General features: G+C 56.3%; 5 protein-coding genes across 5 annotated transcripts; 4 read left to right on the top strand and 1 right to left on the bottom strand.

The window, feature by feature from the left end:
* The first annotated feature begins 38 nt into the window (after positions 1 to 38).
* On the top strand, positions 39 to 2,378 carry C7974DRAFT_397519 (E3 SUMO-protein ligase PIAS1). Its single transcript, XM_046142201.1, has 5 exons — positions 39 to 289; positions 342 to 539; positions 588 to 671; positions 719 to 1,038; positions 1,113 to 2,378. The coding sequence occupies exons 1-5, from the start codon at positions 145 to 147 to the stop codon at positions 2,064 to 2,066; spliced, it is 1,701 nt and encodes a 566-aa protein (XP_045995394.1). The 5' UTR covers positions 39 to 144; the 3' UTR covers positions 2,067 to 2,378.
* Positions 2,379 to 5,936: 3,558 nt separating this feature from the next.
* On the bottom strand, positions 5,937 to 6,421 carry C7974DRAFT_414687 (ribosomal protein L35A; the record flags this gene model as incomplete). The annotated part of the gene is made up of 4 exons (XM_046143823.1): positions 5,937 to 6,109; positions 6,167 to 6,261; positions 6,310 to 6,321; positions 6,372 to 6,421. 4 exons carry the CDS (start codon positions 6,419 to 6,421, stop codon positions 5,937 to 5,939), a joined length of 330 nt encoding a protein of 109 aa, XP_045995393.1.
* A 1,914-nt stretch (positions 6,422 to 8,335) lies between these two features.
* On the top strand, positions 8,336 to 10,608 carry C7974DRAFT_397512 (putative glucose-6-phosphate 1-dehydrogenase). Its single transcript, XM_046142200.1, has 7 exons — positions 8,336 to 8,653; positions 8,846 to 8,918; positions 8,967 to 8,987; positions 9,037 to 9,381; positions 9,436 to 9,633; positions 9,679 to 10,536; positions 10,589 to 10,608. The coding sequence occupies exons 1-6, from the start codon at positions 8,610 to 8,612 to the stop codon at positions 10,456 to 10,458; spliced, it is 1,461 nt and encodes a 486-aa protein (XP_045995392.1). The 5' UTR covers positions 8,336 to 8,609; the 3' UTR covers positions 10,459 to 10,536; positions 10,589 to 10,608.
* A 553-nt stretch (positions 10,609 to 11,161) lies between these two features.
* On the top strand, positions 11,162 to 13,146 carry C7974DRAFT_214633 (D-3-phosphoglycerate dehydrogenase-like protein). Its single transcript, XM_046137049.1, has 2 exons — positions 11,162 to 12,587; positions 12,638 to 13,146. The coding sequence occupies exons 1-2, from the start codon at positions 11,306 to 11,308 to the stop codon at positions 12,808 to 12,810; spliced, it is 1,455 nt and encodes a 484-aa protein (XP_045995391.1). The 5' UTR covers positions 11,162 to 11,305; the 3' UTR covers positions 12,811 to 13,146.
* A 441-nt stretch (positions 13,147 to 13,587) lies between these two features.
* Positions 13,588 to 18,998, top strand: C7974DRAFT_425746 (P-loop containing nucleoside triphosphate hydrolase protein). The gene is made up of 5 exons (XM_046144491.1): positions 13,588 to 13,940; positions 13,988 to 14,120; positions 14,168 to 14,357; positions 14,409 to 18,529; positions 18,583 to 18,998. Exons 1-5 carry the CDS (start codon positions 13,806 to 13,808, stop codon positions 18,762 to 18,764), a joined length of 4,761 nt encoding a protein of 1,586 aa, XP_045995390.1. The 5' UTR covers positions 13,588 to 13,805; the 3' UTR covers positions 18,765 to 18,998.
* Positions 18,999 to 19,437: the final 439 nt, after the last annotated feature.

The following is a 19,437-nucleotide window of genomic DNA, read 5'->3' as shown; positions in this document are numbered from 1 at the left end:
GACGCGGCCGCAAGCTGAACGGAACCTCACGTCTGTATCGCCTCTCACTGCCGCGCCGCTCGTCCGCAGACGCAGACCGCAGACCCGCGCCGCGCTCATGTCTCGCCGCGACGCTGCCTAACGCCCGCCCACTCCACCGCCCCCATGGCGTCCAGCCTGCTGCAGCTCGCGGCCACCATCGAGGGCCGCTCCAAGACGCTCATCAACAACGACCTCAAGAAGATCCTCAAGGAGGAGGGCCTGGCGCAGACGGGCAACAAGGCCGCCCTGCAGGCCCGCGTGATCGCCTGTACGTGCACCGCGCACTGCCGCGCTGCTGCTGCTCACCGTCACCTTCACAGTCATCGACGCCGCCGTCGCCACGGGCAATGCCGACACGCTGCACCGCCTGCAGTACCGCGTACAGAACCACGGCGATGCGCCCTCTGCCGCCAGCAGCCCGACCGCCGCCAGCTTCGCCGCTCTGCCGCCTGTCATGAACGCGCACGCCCCCGCCTTTGCCAGCGCCCAGTTTGGCGCCCTGCACCAGATGCCGCCGCGTACGCCCGCCGCCCGCCCGCCGCCGTTGCGCCCGCTGACGCCCACAGGATCGCAAGCCCCCGCCTACTTCTTCCGCGACAGCCCGTTCTTCGAGGTGCGCGAGCTCGTGCTGAGCAACATCACCCTCGAAGGCACGCCCCCGCCTGCCCCCCCATGTCGCCGTACTGACGCCCGCCAGCCTCGCCGAGCCACCGCCAGAACTGCACCCGCAACCTGATCCTCAATGACTCTATCAGCGCCCGCCTCAAGGCCGACTCGACCCTGCGCCTGCTGCTGTTCTCGGCCCTCGAGACGCCGCTGCCGCCCTTCACCCGCACCGACATCACCTTCCCCGCCCAGATCGAGGTGCGCATCAACGGCGACGAGGTCAAGGCAAACTACAAGGGCCTCAAAAACAAGCCCGGCTCCACGCGCCCCGCCGACATCACCGACCTGGTGCGCCTCTCGCCCGCCAACTATCGCAACAACCTCGTCGTCACGTACGCTCTCACCCACAAGGCAGGTGCAACTCACGCCGAGGTTTTCATATCCCCTTGTCGTTCCCCGTCGTGGCGCTTACTGACTTGCCGCAGAAGTACAACCTGTTTGTGTACATGGTGAAGAAGTTCTCGGCCGCCGATCTGACCAAGCAGATTGTCGCCAAGAAGGTCATCACCAAGCAGGCTGTGCTCGAGGAGATGCGCGCAAAGGCCGCCGATCCCGACATCGAGGTTGGCTCCAGCGTCATGTCGCTCAAGGACCCCATTTCCACTCTGCGCATCAACATCCCCTGTCGGGCGGGCGTGTGCACCCACAACCAGTGCTTCGATGCCGAGTCGTTTCTGCAGCTGCAAGAGCAGGCGCCGACATGGATCTGCCCCATCTGCAGCAAGACAGTCCACTTCAACGGCCTGGCCGTGGACGAGTACGTCAAGGAGATTCTGGCCCAGGTCCGGAACGCCGACCAGGTCACCATCAGTCCGACCGGCGAGTGGTCGACCCAAGCGGCGTCGCCCCCGCGGCGGAACGGCATAGCGGCGGACGACAGTGACGATGACTTCATCGAGATTGTCGATCCCACCGACTCGCGCGTCTCCGGCATCAAGGGCGAGGCCGTGCAGACACCCGCGTACCTCAGCACACCGCCCAACCCGTCGCGAGAGCCCTCGACAGCACCGCGGTCGGGGACGAAGCGCACGTCAGAAGTCGTCGACCTGACGCTGAGCGACGACGACGAGCCCCCGCGACCGGCCAAAAAGGTAGCGTACCGACCCCCAACCAATCCTCCCGAGCCGTCCCGCCACTATGAACTCCCTCCCCCCCTCCCCCGTCCTCGATACGACCCGCACGACCAGCACTCCTCGCACTCCTCGGCCTACCGGGACACGCGCCTGAACTATCCTCCCCGTCCCTACACACCCCAAGTACCCCCCGACGACCGCCACCTCTACAGGCCCGCCACCCCCTACCGCTCAGCCTCCCACTTCTCTGGCCCGAGCGCGGGTTCCTCGCGCTACCCCACCTATCTCGGTTCCTCCTCCCCTTGATCTCGCGATCCGCCAACACGAATTTCCTTTGTCACCGGCTAACACGGCTGTCTCCAGGCACGAGTGGACGCGCTGTAGGTCGCTAGTCTGCTCCTTGGAGCGCCGCGAGGGATTTGCCCGGCCTGAGTGGGAGATTTGGGTGTAGTGCCTTTCCCTTGCCTCTCTTCCCTTCTCGCGAACCGTGGTTTGGGGAGAAGTGGTCTAATGTATTTGCAATTTAGCGCGAGGCGTTTGGCGCGGATCGGTGGACGCCGTTGGGAGGGGGTGGTTTTTGTGTTTTTTTCTTGTTCAATTGGAGGCATGGTGGGGAGGTGGGAGAGGGTGGACGGGAGGGTGGAAGCTGGAGATGAGGGCTGAGGCCAGCGCGGCACGGTGGACATACGCCGTCAGCAGTGCGATTCGGTGCGATGCGATGCGATGCGAGGCAGATGCAGAGACGAGTGGAAAGGGAGACACAAACGCATCATGGAGATGGAGAGGGAGGTTGAACGGGAGTCATGCAAAATAGTCTAGCTCGTCGAATGTGAATACCACACTACCCAACTCAATTCTATACCTCGAGTTCCGCTTGGTTTTCTCCCGCGCTGGTGCTTGGAAGTAGCATCTGCTCATTACGCAACGACGACATCCTGGGGTTTTGTCGGTACCGTTGCGTGGTCCTTGTTCGCCCTGGTTCAGGACCCTTGGCTTGTGGTTCTCAGTCCGGGGGAGAAAATGAGTTGGAGAAGGGAAAGGTGCTTGTAGGTGGGTGGGAGGATGAGGAAGTGCACGAGTGAGAACAAGTGGAAGGAGGAAATGTAGCCAGGGGGGAGAGAGAAAGAGGTTGCACTGCACTGCGCTGCGCTGCGCTGCACCAGCATTCCCAACTCACATCTTCTCGCGTCCCGTAACTCAAAACATCTGACAGAGTGTCCCGATTCCACACACCTGTCGTCTATCTGGCACGTGCTCGCCCAAGTCGTGCGCGCAAAAAGTTTGTTAACACGACTTGTGAAGCTTGCATCCAGAACAGCGCGTGACACCGACGCGGAAAATCGCAGCCCGCCCATTTTCCCCCAGCCGAATCCGAGACCCAGCCACGTCGTGGAACGACATGTTGTCTATCTGTACATCCCTCCGGCGGCGTGTCTGCGTCTCCCCTGCTCTCCGAGCGCGGTCTGTGTCCTCGCGTTGTGTGGGCTCGCAGTGCGGGAATCGTACGGCACGTGTCGAATCGCTGATACACGCCTACGCCATGGTGTGAGATGGAGTTAGATACCATGCTCGCGTGCGGCTGTGTGGTGTACTGCGACGCTCAGCGGGGCCTCGAGTTGTCTTGGGGGAGGTGGGGGCGAAGGGCTCGGCTTGGGTGGATCTCGAACAGCGGGCAGAAGAACAGGGGCTAGCTCGTGGAATACCGTTGAGAGGCCGTGTTGTGCGGGCCCTTTCGGCAAGGCATCTGATTGTGGAGTGTTGATGGTGGGATTACGGGGAGGCTGTACGGAGGTGCACATCTACAGTGAGCGTCTGCTGAAGCGCTTCGACGAGAGGTCGTGGAGACGCTTGTCGAGAGACGGAGAGAGATTGCGGGGGATGCGTTGGGTTAGTATTGGTCTGTGGTGCTGAGGTGTGTGTTCGTGTATCATTGCGAGAGCTCGGGTGTCAAGGTCCAGGGAGGAGCAGAGAAGTGCTGGAGTTTTGTCCGGGCAGGAAAGCCCTGGCATACTGTGTTTCTAGGCGCGTCTTTGTAGCAGGGGAGATAGGTATTCCCGTAATCTGAGACCGTGGGTTTGGCATTTTACTCATGTACGCTCCGATGCTGTGGGGGAAAGATGGGCCGACAGGTATTCTACCGGCTCGTTTGTACTGTGCTTCTGTGCAGAACGAGTAAGTCTGAATGGGAGTATGTGCGTATTTGCGTACACATAAATATAACTGCTCACATTACAAGATGTTGTCAACGCAGCAGACGTATTGCCGACTCAACACTACGCGCCACACTGACGTGTAGGTACACGCAAACCAATACCTTGGGATCCGGGCGAGATCGATGGAGAGAGGGTTGGAGGCGAGGACACAAATCAATCACATGCAGCACAAGACATGTAAACAGAATACTTTAGATACCGTGCATCGCAAGTATGTAAACAGTGGATCAGCGACACACCAACACGCCGTTCAGGACCACACTACCCTCATCCTGCAGCGACGAGCTTTGCGTGGGCTGGTCGGGCTACGCGGAAGCATGGTGTGACGCGGTGCGTTGCAGTGTAGTGTACTATGCTGTGATATAAAGTCTACCATCTTGCAGTATCTCATACTTCACTTTTCAATACTATACCATACCATACCATACCACACCATACCAGCTTCGGCAGCTCTGATTCTCGCCCTTTCCACCGATGTTGCGTGTGTACATCCTCGCTCGAAGTTTATATCTGTTTGTTCGCAGAAACACACAGTGCGAGAAGAACGAGGGATGGATGAGATGATCTGGGCCACAAGACAGAATCTGCTGGTACCGGTGCCGTGGGTTCGTACTATCATTTCGTCTCTGCCACGCAGAATCGTTGTATAAAGCCGTGAAGCCGCCCACTGGGGCTGCGTCGCGAACGCACACACAATACAACACCGGAACAGCACGACCGTTACCAAGCAGATCAGATTCGCGAAGCAGGGTCCTTACGTCACTGGCTGAGAGGAGGCGCGATACCGCATCGCTTCGTCTTCTGAGTCGAGATGACGAGATGGCGAACGACGAGATAGTGAGTTCGCTCATGGTGAGGCGGAGAGGTGTGCAATGTCGACATACCAGCAGTGTTACACATCCCAGGCCGCCTGAAGCCACTCTGGGCGAGACACTAGGCACCGATTCATTGTACTCTAGAGGAGATGTCGGCGGGGGCTTGCAGAGGGTATGCGTTTGAGACGAATGAGGTGCTAGAGCGCAGGTCACGTGCTCTGGGGGATGTACTGATCGCGGTTGATCTGTCTGTGTACTGGGCATGTCCGCGAGGAAGACACAATGATAGCATGGCGATGCCGCCGGGGCCGACGAGAGAGCTTGGTGGTGCGAAACCGCGTTCATCGGTGGGCTGTTAGAGTTAGTAGACACGGTGGATGATGACGTACGACAAGGGTGCGGGCTGAGACTTGTTGGAACCACACTGGTCACTTGGGTCTTGCTGGTGGATATCATCGGCTTGACCTGTGAGATGGCCTGCAGATGGTGCGAAGACTTGGAGTCAAGCAGCGCATGTGAAGCTGATCATGTGCTGGGTTGCAAGGATATGGGGCAGGTACACGTAGTCGTCAACCTATCCGAGTCCTCGGACATGGGAAATAGTATCTCTTCCATGCACTCAGCAGTGGGCGATGTGGGAGTATGTACAGTATCACTGTCTTTCTCCGCACCGTGTAGTCTTCGCGGAGACCGTGTGGGGTTCTCAATTGGTGTGGTTCGGAGAGCAGCGACTCAGTGGGCAGTCGGCCTCACCGCCATTGATGGGTGGTCGTGGTGCTTGGGCGGATGCTGAACATTTCGTTCGTGAGCATGTCTATCCTGTGCACGTTAGAACACCGTCAGTACCACATCGCTGTCCTGCCCGACACAGTCCTGCCGATCCATCACACAAAGCCACAATCGAGAGATTTGATCATTTTCCATTGATCTTGGGAGGAATCTTGATTGATTTTGCCATTGCCTTGTCATGGATTTCCGAAAACAATGACACCGTTAACCAGCCTGAACATGCCATGTAAATGAAACTGTGCATGAAAGCCTCCCCGCTGTCGTATTGCTTCGTTCCGATGCCGTTGCCGGGTTTTGCGCCGAATCACTAACCGCTCCATCGCTCATCTACCATTCGTCTCGTCCCCTGGTGGCCGAAATTATATCGAAGAAGGGTAAAGCATGACGCGGACGGAGGCACCGAAGGACTTGGGAGGGAGGTTCGACCTGAACTTGGCGCGGACGACGCCAGAGTTTCCGTGAGGCCTGGTGACCTTGCCCCAGATGACGCGGATCTTGGAGCCCTGGATGGCGCGCTGGGCGCGGTAGACGTCTGCGATTCATTAACCTCCATGTTCCCTCGCGGTGTCCCAGGGTCGATTGTACGTACATGCTACGCGCTTACCGGCGTACCATTGTGCGGCGGCGGTGTCGTCAACACCCTCGAGCTTGAGCAGAGAGGTGCCGGGGTTGGTGTTGCGCTTTCTGTTGCGTGTGAGCGAAGCCTGCAGTGCAGTGCGGATTCAGTCGTACCCTCGCTGGTAGCTATGGCGTGTTAGCGATTTGTTCAGCATCTGGCTCCGGTGCGCACTCACGAAATGTGCTTGCCCTTTACGTAGAGACGGTGAGACTTGGTGTCAGACATGGCGATGATTCCTGGCCTCCGGCGTGTGTGTAGAATCGGGAACCGTGGTGGTGCTGCGGGTTAGTTGATCTCCTGGTGTCGCGGTGGTCGAAAATCGGATACTGATGGTGCCTGCCTCGCTTAAAGTGCGTCACGTGCCACTAGCGTCTCGCGCCTTCGATGTGTGTTCGAGCATCCACATCAACTTTGCGCGTCTTTCGTAGATACAATATGACTTTGGTAATGCTCTCATGGTGCTGTTTTGGCGATTAGGATGCACACTGTCTCCTGTCACGAATACATGTTGGTGATGTGAATATTCGAATATTCGAAAGTGCCGTTGTGCGAGACTCCCGCACTTGGCGCCGCAACTGTCAACACCAACACCTTGAATTCGACGCTGGCCACTCCGCGGTGGCAGTCGTTGAAAAACTGTAGGCTGTCTTTCAGATCATGTAATATTCGTAGAGGTCGTCAAGGACGCTTTCTGCACGTGCCGTTCTTTTTTGACCAGGGTGCTGTCATCAGTTTGCATTGCTCTATCTGCGTTGACATCATTGTGTGAAGCGTGCTAGGGCCATATGCAACCTTCGGTGATCCCACGCAACCCATAGCCAAATCGTAAATGCTTGATGGCTGCATTGTACAGGTATAGATTGTAAGGGCTGATACTCGACTGAATAGGTCCTAGTAGCATGAGATAGGTTGACAAAGGTCTGACTATTGTTTCCAAAGGCATCTCAGTGTGGAAGGCGTGTGGCTATCATCACTTCCGGATTTCCCGAATCAAGAGGAATTCCTGTCTTGGGGTTTTTGTGTGGTGCTAGATGCACATACTTGGGTCCAGTCGGCCTCGTATGCCACTGACTTTTTCCGCTTTCATAGCACAACTAACTACCATCCCTGATGTTTGCCTGCTGAAGCCTAAGGGTTCGTATTAAATAGAAGGTGCGGCTAAAGTCCGAATGCAGCGTCCGTCCAGACCAGATGTAAGAGTTGCCCCACGATGGCTTGGTCAGCCGCGGCTTATCTGTGCAGTTACACATACAAGACTTGCCTTTTTGGAACACTCTCCCAAAATTGGACGTCTATTATTGCCAGTCATTCATAACCACGACTGCAGTGTGTTGTGGCCTAGTTGAATCATACACACATCTGGTTTTGACGTTTTTGCCCTGCATAACTCGGTCTGACAGTGCTCTTTGGCTGCACCAGCTGCTGGCCGTCAATACATCATATGTACCGTGCTGCACGGTCAATTCGCCGATGTACACCTATCGGCCCGCGCTAATGGACTGAATCACTTCGTCGTGTCAACGCTCACCAGGTGATCATAAAGTATTTCCGGCTACAGATCCCACGCCCACGGTGCCATGTTGAGCACATCCGGCGGGCTATTAAGCGAATGCTCGCGGGTGCTAGAGAGTGCGATGCTGTCAACGAGCTGCAGCCTTGTCGGGCGGTTAGGGCCTCAACAAGGTCTCGTGGACCGCTGAAGAGGGGCCGGAGGATTGCCAGCAGCAGTCCGGATTCTTTGAGGCTTGCCGATTTGCGTAGTGTACTCAGTTCGCGACGCATACATAGTTGATGCTGCTGCGCTTTCGGTTCGGAGATCCCTCGTGGGGCACTCGTGGGACGGGTGTCACAATGTCAAAGCACTGTGACAACTTGAAACGAGTCGTGTCTGCTAGAGTAAATGCGATCGCTGCTCTGGCAGCTTCCAAAGGTGCCACAAGTCTCGGCAAGGCAGTGATGCAGACTGCAGTGCTGCGAAGCTCACGGACGGTTGGTGGGGCAGCAAAACTCCGGCGAAGTGCGGATATGTTTCGCGCCGGAGATGCTTTGCAAGACATGAGGCGGCTTAGTGATCCTGAGTTGGTGTTTACTGATAGCGGATTTAAAGAGGGTGCAGCCGCCGTGAGATTGCGTGAAGCATTTTCCCCGAGCATATCGTCATCATTGGAGCTTTGGCGGCGACCGCGTCACTAAACACCACGTCCGGCGCATCCACCGCTAAAACCAGGGCCCGATTCACACCCCACCTAGGTCGAAGCTTTTCCTGCAGCCAACAATCCACCCGCGCCTTCCGCAGCTGACTTTGAGACGTGCTCATCCTTCTTCCTTCACAACACTTTGCGCCCACCAATTGCCCTTGATACCCCGCCGCGCTCCTCAACACTACCAACACCAGTCCTCCACCGGCATTACTATGGCGGATACCGTAATTCAGCCCGAGGTCGAGGCCAATGCCGGGTATGTTCGTTTGTTTGCATGCTTCTTCGCATCGGGGTTCTCTTGGAGATGTTCCCGCGAGATCCATCCTGGTGTTGATGCTCGAGGTGGAGCCGGTGGTCTCCCGACATCGCCGAAGCAGCTCGACGGCGACGCAGGAAGAGCACACAACGCGTTTCGGAGAATCATGTGCTGACCGGCAACTCTCCACAGCACCAAGGAGCTCAAAGATAACACCACCATCATCGTGCTAGGCGCGTCCGGTGACCTGGCCAAGAAGAAGACCGTGAGTACTCGAGCGCCGCACAACAGCAAACTTCGCTAATCAACCCAGTTCCCTGCGCTCTTCGGTCTCGTGAGTCGCCCACTTGGCCACATATGGCTTGTATTGACGTACCCGCTAGTACCGCAACAACTTCCTCCCTAAGGACATTCGCATCGTCGGCTATGCACGCACAAAGATGGACCACGAGGAGTACCTCAAGCGCGTCAAGTCGTACATCAAGACCCCGACACAGGAGATGGAGAAGCAACTCGAGGAGTTTGTTGGCTTCTGCTCGTACGTCTCCGGTCAGTACGACAAGGATGAGTCCTTCATCGAGCTGGAGAAGCATCTGGCCGAGCTCGAGAAGGGCCGCAAGGAGAACAACCGCATGTTCTACATGGCACTGCCTCCCAGCGTCTTCATCACAGTTTCACAGCACCTGAAGCGCAACAACTACCCCAAGAACGGTATTTCTCGTGTTATTGTAAGTCACGCATCCGCAGCGCCACGCAACTTGCTTCTAATCACGTTTGCACAGGTCGAGAAGCCCTTCGGTAAGGACCTCCAGAGCTCTCGCGAGCTCCAGGGCGCGCTTGCCCCCGACTGGTCCGAGGACGAGCTTTTCCGTATTGACCACTACCTTGGTAAGGAGATGGTCAAGAACATCCTGATCCTCCGGTTCGGTAACGAGTTCTTCGGCGCCACCTGGAACAGGAACCACATCGACAACGTCCAGGTATGTGTACACGCGTGATGGGCGGTTAGATGCTGACAAAGGCAGATTACATTCAAGGAGCCATTCGGCACAGAAGGCCGTGGTGGTTACTTCGATGAGTTCGGCATCATCCGTGATGTCATGCAGAACCACTTGCTGCAGGTCCTAACTCTGCTCGCCATGGAGCGCCCAATCTCTTTCTCGGCCGAAGACATCCGCGACGAGAAGGTCCGTGTCCTGCGAGGCATGTCCGCGATCGAGCCCAAGAACGTTATTATCGGACAGTACGGAAAGTCGCTCGACGGAACGAAGCCCGGTTACAAGGAGGATGACACAGTCCCCAAGGACTCGCGTTGCCCTACATTCGCTTCGATGGTCGCATACATCAAGAACGAGCGATGGGATGGCGTACCTTTCATCCTGAAGGCAGGTAAGGCGCTCAACGAGCAGAAGACTGAGGTCCGCATCCAGTTCAAGGATGTCACCTCCGGCATCTTCAAGGACATTCCCCGTAACGAGCTGGTCATTCGTGTCCAGCCCAACGAGTCCGTCTACATCAAGATGAACTCCAAGCTGCCCGGTCTCAGCATGCAGACCGTGGTCACAGAGCTCGACCTGACATACAGGCGGCGATTCTCCGACCTTAAGATCCCCGAGGCTTACGAGTCGCTCATTCTTGATGCGCTCAAGGGCGACCACAGCAACTTCGTTCGTGACGATGAGCTCGATGCCAGCTGGAGGATCTTCTCGCCTCTGTTGCACTACCTCGACGACAACAAGGAGATTATCCCCATGGAATACCCATACGGTACGTACATCAATCATGTAGCACTCGAACCCAGCTAATCAGTGCAGGATCTCGCGGCCCGGCCGTTCTCGACGACTTCACGTCGTCGTACGGTTACAAGTTCAGCGACGCAGCAGGTAGGTCCTAACCTCTGTGCACGACTTGGGCAAACGACTAACATGTTCACAGGCTACCAATGGCCCATGCAGGAAGAGGGCAAGTTGTAAATTGCGCCTTCTTGCACAAAAGTTGGTTATACCACAATAATGGAGTCATGAGAAAGGATATCAGCTATGTTGCGATTCGGTCGGCGAACGTTCAGCGCTGCAAGGAAAGCGTTAGGCGAGCATAAAGCCGGGATCCATAGATTATGAATAATGGCGTTTTGTCTGCCACAAGTCGGCGATCACACCATCGCAAATTCACCGCTATGTATGAGTCCCAGATGCAAATCGAGGCGTGATGGACTCTGGCGAGCGACCAGCCGTATCGGCCGACAGCTGATGCCGCGCACCGTGTTGGCGGCATTGGAGGGGCAGTCCAGCTAGAGAGCTTTAGACGAATTCTAGCGGGGTCTGGGATTGCATCATCTGGCGCCCGAAAAAACTTCGACCCCATCGAAAGCAGTTGTGCCGACTGTCGGAGTCACGGCGACAATTAGCCTGACGTATTACTCACCTGTCCGAAGAGTGGGTACGAGCTGACTGTCCTGTGGTGTTGTAGTTAATTATTGTCGTCGCTGCTGTTCTTCATCAAAGACAGACCACTTTTTGGGACCCCGCAACAACTTCGTATATAAAGAAGCGGACACCTGTACTTATATACTGCCCGTAGACCTCGGATTCAACGACCAATTCGAGTTACAACATCCCTTGCATCACAACTCCGCCAATATCCGCATACACCATGTCTCCCCCACAAGATATCGCAGGCGGCATCAGCAACCTGGCGCGCCAAGTCTCGAACAGCCTCTCCACGAGCCCAAGTCTCGCATTCCACAGCCCGCCCAACAGCTTCCGCCAACCCCCGCGCGGTAGCTTCAGCCAGGGCCACTCTGGCAGCTTCAGCGATGTGCTCTCTGCCAACCAGATGGCCCAGCGCCTTAAGCCCTTCAACACAAAGGAGATCAAGGTGCTGCTGCTAGAGAATGTCAATGTCGCCGGTATCGAGATCCTTAAGAAGCAGGGCTACCAGGTCGAGGCACTGAAGGCCAGTCTGCCCGAGGACCAGCTGATTGAGAAGATCCGCAATGTTCAGGTCGTTGGTATCCGCTCTAAGACAAAGCTCACTAAGAAGGTGCTGGACGAGGCAAAGGAGCTGATCGTCATCGGTTGTTTCTGCATTGGCACAAACCAGGTCGACCTCCAGACTGCTGCCGAGAAGGGTATTGCCGTCTTCAACTCGCCCTTCAGCAACTCGCGCTCGGTCGCCGAACTCGTCATCTCGGAAATTGTTGCGCTCGCTCGTGAGCTTGCCGACCGTTCTATGGAACTGCACAATGGCGTGTGGAACAAGGTTAGCAAGGGCTGCTGGGAGGTGCGCGGCAAGACACTGGGCATAGTCGGTTACGGACACATCGGTAGCCAGTTGAGTGTGTTGGCCGAGTCCATGGGCATGCAGGTCATCTACTACGATGTCGTGACTATGATGGGTCTTGGTACTGCGCATCAAGTCGAGACCCTTGATGAGCTGCTCGAGCAGGCCGACTTCGTTTCGCTTCACGTACCAGCAACAGCGGACACGAAGAACCTCATCGGTGCAGCGCAATTCGAGAAGATGAAGAAGGGCAGCTATCTTATCAACAACGCACGCGGTACTGTTGTCGACATCCCCGCCCTCATCGACGCTTCGCGCTCTGGCAAGCTTGCCGGTGCTGCCATCGACGTCTTCCCTCACGAGCCCGCCGGCAACGGCGACTACTTCACCAACGAGCTGAACACATGGACCAAGGACCTTGTCGGTCTCAGGAACATCATCCTGACTCCCCACATTGGTGGATCCACAGAGGAGGCACAGAGCGCGATTGGTGTCGAGGTTTCGACTGCTCTCGTGCGCTACGTCAACGAGGGCGCCACATTGGGTGCGGTCAACATGCCCGAGGTCAACCTGCGAGGCCTGTCCCTTGAGGAGGCGAACTGCATGCGCGTCATTTACATCCACAAGAACGTACCGGGTGTGCTGCGACAAGGTATGTTCGAAATAACGTTTATCGAAAAGGGAGAAGCTAACATGGGCCAGTCAACGGCATCTTGCTCAACCACAACATTGACAAGCAGATGTCCGATTCAAGAGGCGAGGTCGCGTACCTCATGGCTGACCTCAGCTCTGTCAAGGAGGACGAGATTAGGGATCTGTTCCAGAGTCTGCAGGAGCTCTCTTCATGCATTCGCACACGGGTTCTGTACGGCTAAACCGCATGTTTTCTTTTTCAGAATTTCCTAGAGTTTGTGTATCCCAGGCCTCTTCGTACAGAGACCACAGTGCGCCTAGAACACCAAAAGCATTCAACATGGCGTTCGAGAAAACAGTCCTATTCACGCAAAGGAGTAGACAGGGGCGCATGGAATCAATTTCGTAGCGATATGCCATGCTTGTCACGTGACGCTGTTAGTTGTTTCAGAATGGTCGGCCCGCCATCGCGCGTCACCGACCACCAACAGTGTGTGGAGCGGGGATGCCTGTGAGATTGAGGTGTGGAGGCTTCAATGCGGCGCAAATGACAACGGGTTGGCGAGTGAGCACGCCCACGCCCGTTGGACGTTGGAGGCTGTCAGGAGGCTGTCAGGAGGCTCTGTCGTAGTGGGCCAATCACGCAACAAGGGCCAGCACTCGCCCTCCCCACGCCGGACAGCAAGTGATCGCCGCCGCGAGTGGTTCCTGGAAACGACACGTTTGCATGGTGGCAGCTGGCAGGGCCCGCCGCGACATGTGCCCTGGCTGCTCTGCGACCGCGCAGGTAGCAGCTGGGATGCGCGTTGAGGCTTGGTGGTACACGATGCGATGCGTGTATGCAAACGCAGTGCACGCGAAAGCGGTGGGTGGCCAGCTACCAGCTAGCCTGCGGCGTATGCAGGCGCAAGGGGAGTGCATTGGTGGTGAGACGCGCGCTGCTCGGCTGTCGTTGGCCACTGGCCGCACTAGGTCTCACCGCTCAGGTGCACGGCGCAGAACATTGTTAACTTCTGGAACGCGCATGTTGACTTGACCCCAACCTCTGCACGCCTCCCCCCGCGAGAGATGCCCTGCTCGCAGTGAGCCGCCCGCGCCGACAGCCCATCTAATCCACGCCGCCGCGAAGCTGGAGGTGCCCGCCCGCCCGCACCATAACGTCAAGGGCGCATTGCGGACTGGACCCTGATATTGGAACGGCCCGCAGCACAGCGGAGGAAAGCAACACAACGCCGCCATGGCGCACATCTTTGATATCGGCACACGGGCATGGCAGCCCGACACGACCGAGGGCTGGGTGGCCTCGGAGGTCACGGACAAGCGAATCGACGGCGAGAAAGTGACGCTGGTCTTCCAGCTGGAGAACGGGGAGGTGCGTCGCCAGCCGCCAGACCCGCGAGGCCTACTGACCATGCACAGAGCAAGTCGGTCGAGACGACAGTGGTCGCCATCCAGACGGGCAATGACCCCAATCTGCCGCCGCTGATGAACCCGGCCATGCTCGAGGCCAGCGACGACTTGACCAACCTATCGCATCTCAACGAGCCGGCCGGTATGCATACACAGGATCCCCGTGGAGCCTTCGCTGACACGGCACAGTGCTCCAGGCCATCAAGCTGCGCTATCTGCAGAATGAAATCTACACCTACTCCGGCATCGTCCTGATCGCGGCGAATCCCTTCGCCCGTGTCGACTCGCTCTATGTCCCCGGCATGGTGCAGGTTTATGCCGGCAAGCAGCGCTCCTATGGCGCCCCTCACTTGTTCGCCATTGCCGAAGAGGCATTTGCGTAGGTCTTCTCCACGTGCTGCTGTGAAGATGAGATGCTAACGCCACCCAGCGACATGTTGCGAGACCAGAAGAACCAGACCATCGTCGTCTCCGGAGAGTCTGGTGCGGGTAAGACCGTCAGCGCCAAATACATCATGCGATACTTTGCCACGCGCGAGTCCCCCGACAACCCAGGCAAGCGGCGAGGCAAGATCGACTCCATGTCCGAGACAGAGGAGCAGATTCTGGCTACGAACCCTATCATGGAAGCTTTTGGTAACGCCAAAACTACGCGAAACGACAACTCGTCCCGTTTCGGTAAATACATTGAGATTCTGTTCAACAAGCAGACGGACATTATCGGCGCGAAGATCAGGACATACTTGCTCGAGCGGTCGAGGTTGGTGTTCCAGCCGCTTAAGGAGCGGAATTACCACATCTTCTACCAACTCGTGGCTGGTGCCACTGACGCTGAGCGCCAGGAGCTGTCTCTGAAACCCGTCGAGGAGTTCAGCTACCTCAACCAGGGCAGCGCACCCATCATTGATGGCATGGACGACAAGGCCGAATTCGAGGCGACAAAGAGTTCCCTGACCAAGATTGGTGTCCCGCAGGAGACACAGTCACAGATCTTCCGCCTGCTTGCGGCTCTGTTGCATATGGGAGACGTCAAGATCACGGCGACACGTACAGACTCGAACCTGGCACCAGACGAGCCTTCGCTGTTGAAGGCTTGCGGTCTTCTTGGCATCGAGGCTGCTAGCTTCGCGAAGTGGACAGTAAAGAAGCAGCTGATCACAAGAGGAGAGAAGATTGTCTCGAATTTGACACAACAGCAGGCTGTGGTCGTACGAGACTCGGTTGCCAAGTTTATCTACTCGAGTATGTTCGACTGGCTGGTCGAGCGCACCAACGAGAGCTTGGCCACGGATGAGGTCCTTTCGCAGGCTCATTCCTTCATCGGTGTCTTGGATATCTACGGTTTCGAGCACTTCGCGAAGAACTCGTTCGAGCAGTTCTGTATCAATTACGCCAACGAGAAGTTGCAGCAGGAGTTCAACGCCCACGTCTTCAAGCTCGAGCAGGAAGAATACATGCGCGAACAGATCGACTGGACTTTTATTGACTTTGCGGATAACCAGCCCTGTATCGACCTGATCGAGGGCAAGCTCGGTATTCTCTCGCTGCTTGACGAAGAGTCGCGTCTTCCCATGGGTTCAGATGAACAATTCGTCACCAAGTTGCACCACAACTACTCTGGAGATAAGCACAAGTTCTACAAGAAGCCCCGATTCGGCAAATCTGCTTTCACCGTCTGTCATTACGCTGTGGATGTCACCTACGAGTCCGATGGCTTCATCGAGAAAAACAGAGATACTGTGCCAGATGAGCACATGGAGGTGCTGAGAGCCTCGAGTAACAAGTTCTTGATTGAGATCTTGGACGTTGCAGCGTCGATACGTGAAAAGGAGACTGCTCCCGCACCAAAGCCGGGTACCACAATGTCGGCCGGCCGTAGGATAACGACCAACAGGAAACCCACGCTGGGAGGCATCTTCAAATCTTCGCTCATTGAGCTGATGGCCACCATCAGCGGTACCGACGTCCACTACATTCGCTGTATCAAGCCTAACGAGGCAAAGGCGGCCTGGCAGTTCGACGGGCCAATGGTCCTGAGTCAGCTGCGTGCTTGTGGTGTCCTCGAGACGGTCAGAATCAGTTGTGCAGGATACCCCACAAGATGGACGTACGAAGAGTTCGCTCTCCGCTACTACATGTTGGTCAGGTCTGCGGAGTGGACACCAGAGATCCGCAACATGGCCAAGGCCATTCTCAATAAGGCGCTGGGTAACGGCAAGAACGATGGCGCCGATAAGTACCAGATGGGTCTTACCAAGATCTTCTTCCGCGCTGGTATGCTTGCGTTCCTCGAGAACCTGCGAACAGCGAGGTTGTACGATGCTGCTGTCATGATTCAGAAGAATCTCAGGGCTAAGTACTACCGTCGCATCTACTTGGAAATGCGGACCGCCATCGTTTCTGTGCAGTCTCTTGCCCGAGGCTACATGACAAGGGAACGTGCTGAGGAGGCTAGGCAAGTCAAGGCTGCCACCACCATCCAGAGAGTGTGGCGTGGTTCCAAGGACCGCAAGCGCTTCCACATCGTACGAAAGTCCGTTATCCTGTTCGAAGCCGCCGCAAAGGGTTTCCTTTGCCGAAAGAACATCTTGGACACAAGACTCGGCAACGCTGCTCGCATCATCCAGCGCACTTGGAGGTCGCAAAGATCGCTCAAGGCTTGGAGGCAATACCGCAACAAGATTGTTCTTATCCAGAGCTTGTGGCGAGGAAAGCAGGCACGAAAGGGCTACAAGACCCTCCGTGCCGAGTCTCGCGATCTGAAGAACATTTCCTACAAGCTGGAAAACAAGGTCGTCGAGCTCACTCAGACTCTTGGCTCAATGAAGGAGCAAAACAAGAGTCTGAAGCAGCAGGTCGACAACTACGAGAACCAAATCAGATCGTACAAGGAGAGGAGCCGTGCTCTCGAGAACAGGCAGAAGGAGCTGCAGGTCGAGGCCAACCAGGCCGGTATCACCGCAGCCAAGCTGAGCCAGATGGAGGACGAGTTCAAGAAGCTGCAGACCAACTACGAGGAAAGCACCGCCAAGATGCGACACCTTCAGGAGGAGGAGAAGCAGCTGCGTGCTTCCCTCAAGCAGACCACCGAAGAGCTGGACACCTCCAGGAGGAAGAGCAATGTCACCGAGACCGAGAAGGTGTCTCTTCGTCAGCAACTCGCCGAGCTCCAGGAGCAGGTCGAGCTGATGAAGCGCTCCGGACCCATCAACGGTACCTTCGACAACAGCAACGCTCCCATCGCGGCAAGCAGCCTGATCAACCTTGTCTCGTCGAAGAAGCCCAAGAGGCGAAGTGCCGGACCCGACACCCGCGATCTGGACCGCTTCAGCGCTACGTACAACCCCCGACCAGTCTCGATGGCCGTTGGCTCGACTGTGCACAGGCAAAATCTGTCTGGCTCTACGTTCGCGCAGCTTGATAATGTCGAGCTTGAGCTTGAGAACATCCTGGCTGATGAGGACATGCTCAATGATGAGGTTACTCTTGGTCTCATCAAGAACCTGAAGATCCCATCTCCCACTACCACTCCTCCTCCCACAGACAAGGAGGTTCTTTTCCCCGCCTACCTCATCAACCTCGTCACCTCCGAGATGTGGAACAACGGGTTTGTCAAGGAGTCCGAGCGATTCCTTGCCAACGTCATGCAGTCCATCCAGCAGGAGGTCATGCAGCACGATAGCGATGACGCCATCAACCCTGGCGCATTCTGGTTGTCAAACGTCCACGAGATGCTCTCCTTTGTCTTCTTGGCTGAAGACTGGTATGAGCAGCAGAAGACTGACAACTACGAGTACGACCGCCTACTCGAGATTGTCAAGCACGACTTGGAGAGTCTTGAGTTCAATATCTACCACACATGGATGAAGGTGCTCAAGAAGAAGCTGCACAAGATGATCATCCCCGCCATCATCGAGTCGCAGTCTCTCCCAGGCTTCGTTACCAACGAGAGCAACCGCTTCCTCGGCAAGCTCCTCCAGGGGAGCAACACTCCTGCATACAGCATGGACAACCTGCTCAGTCTGCTGAACAGTGTCTACAAGGCAATGAAGGCCTTCTATCTCGAAGACACAATCATCACGCAGTGTGTAACGGAGCTGCTCCGCCTTGTCGGCGTCACCGCCTTCAACGACCTGCTCATGCGTCGCAACTTCCTCTCGTGGAAGCGTGGTCTGCAGATCAACTACAACATCACCCGCATCGAAGAGTGGTGCAAGTCGCATGACATGCCCGAGGGCACTCTGCAGCTCGAGCATCTGATGCAGGCTACCAAGCTGTTGCAGCTTAAGAAGGCGACGCTGAACGACATTGAAATCATCCAGGACATCTGCTGGATGCTGTCGCCTAACCAGATCCAGAAGCTGCTCAACCAGTACCTTGTTGCCGATTACGAGCAGCCCATCAACGGCGAGATCATGAAGGCAGTCGCCAGCAGAGTCACCGAGAAGAGCGACGTCTTGCTCCTCACCGCCGTCGACATGGAAGACAGCGGCCCCTACGAGATCGCAGAACCCCGCGTCATCACTGCCCTTGAGACATACACGCCCTCATGTAAGCCCAGTCTAATACCCAAATATTTCAGAACTCCAGCTAACGCGAATCAGGGCTGCAAACCCCCCGCCTCAAGCGACTCGCCGAGATTGTCTCGCAACAAGCCATCGCGCAGCAAGAGAAGATGGAATTCGACGCCAGCCCGATTGAGAACGGGAACGGCAACGGCGTAGCCAACGGCAACGGCGCGAATGGGTTCCACGAGCAGCCCATCATGGAGGAGGTTGGCGCGTAACGGCAATTTGGTCCGCGTCCGCATGCATAACTTATAGATACGGAGTGAATGAAGTGTATGAGCGTTTGTTGGGTGTAGGTGTACGGCTCTTGGCGCACTTGTTCACCTGTTTTTTTGCTGTGGTGCGTGCGTGTGGTGAAGTGGAGGTCGTGTCTACACGGGCTGGACTTGGACTGGACGAAGGGGTTAAGTATGTAATGCCGTATAATGCCGGGATCTTATCGATATCTCCATCTACACCTGGCTCCTTCTTGCACGTGATGATGCTGTTTGCAGCTGGTGGATGGGAGGCTGAAGTTCGTTTGGCAGTATTGTCTTGGTCATCACGGAGGGTGGTAATGTTCCAAGGTGGGCTACCAGCATTTTGCTGTTTCTATGGCTCGGAGCATGCTGTGGATGGACTTTCGATGTTTCTAGGCAACTAGATGGTAGGCAGACGGTCGATAGTCGACTCGAAAGCAGCCTTCAGGCGTCTTCGGCATTTCCGGCTCTCATGCCTTGAGTGCGCCAGAGCTCAAACGATGTTCACAGTCGACGGCAGCAAGATGAAGTATGCCCACCAACACACTCCAATCTCGCATGTTCGTTGTTCGCGTTCTCGAGGGCCTTTATCTATGTGTCTTATCTACGGCACAGTGACCCGGTCAGGGATCCTGATTAGAAATGACCAAAG

This window comes from Boeremia exigua, assembly GCF_020726555.1.
Source record: "Boeremia exigua strain MPI-SDFR-AT-0100 chromosome Unknown C7974scaffold_8, whole genome shotgun sequence".
Classification (NCBI taxonomy): Eukaryota; Fungi; Ascomycota; class Dothideomycetes; order Pleosporales; family Didymellaceae; genus Boeremia; species Boeremia exigua.
This window is presented reverse-complemented; position numbering and strand designations above follow the sequence as displayed.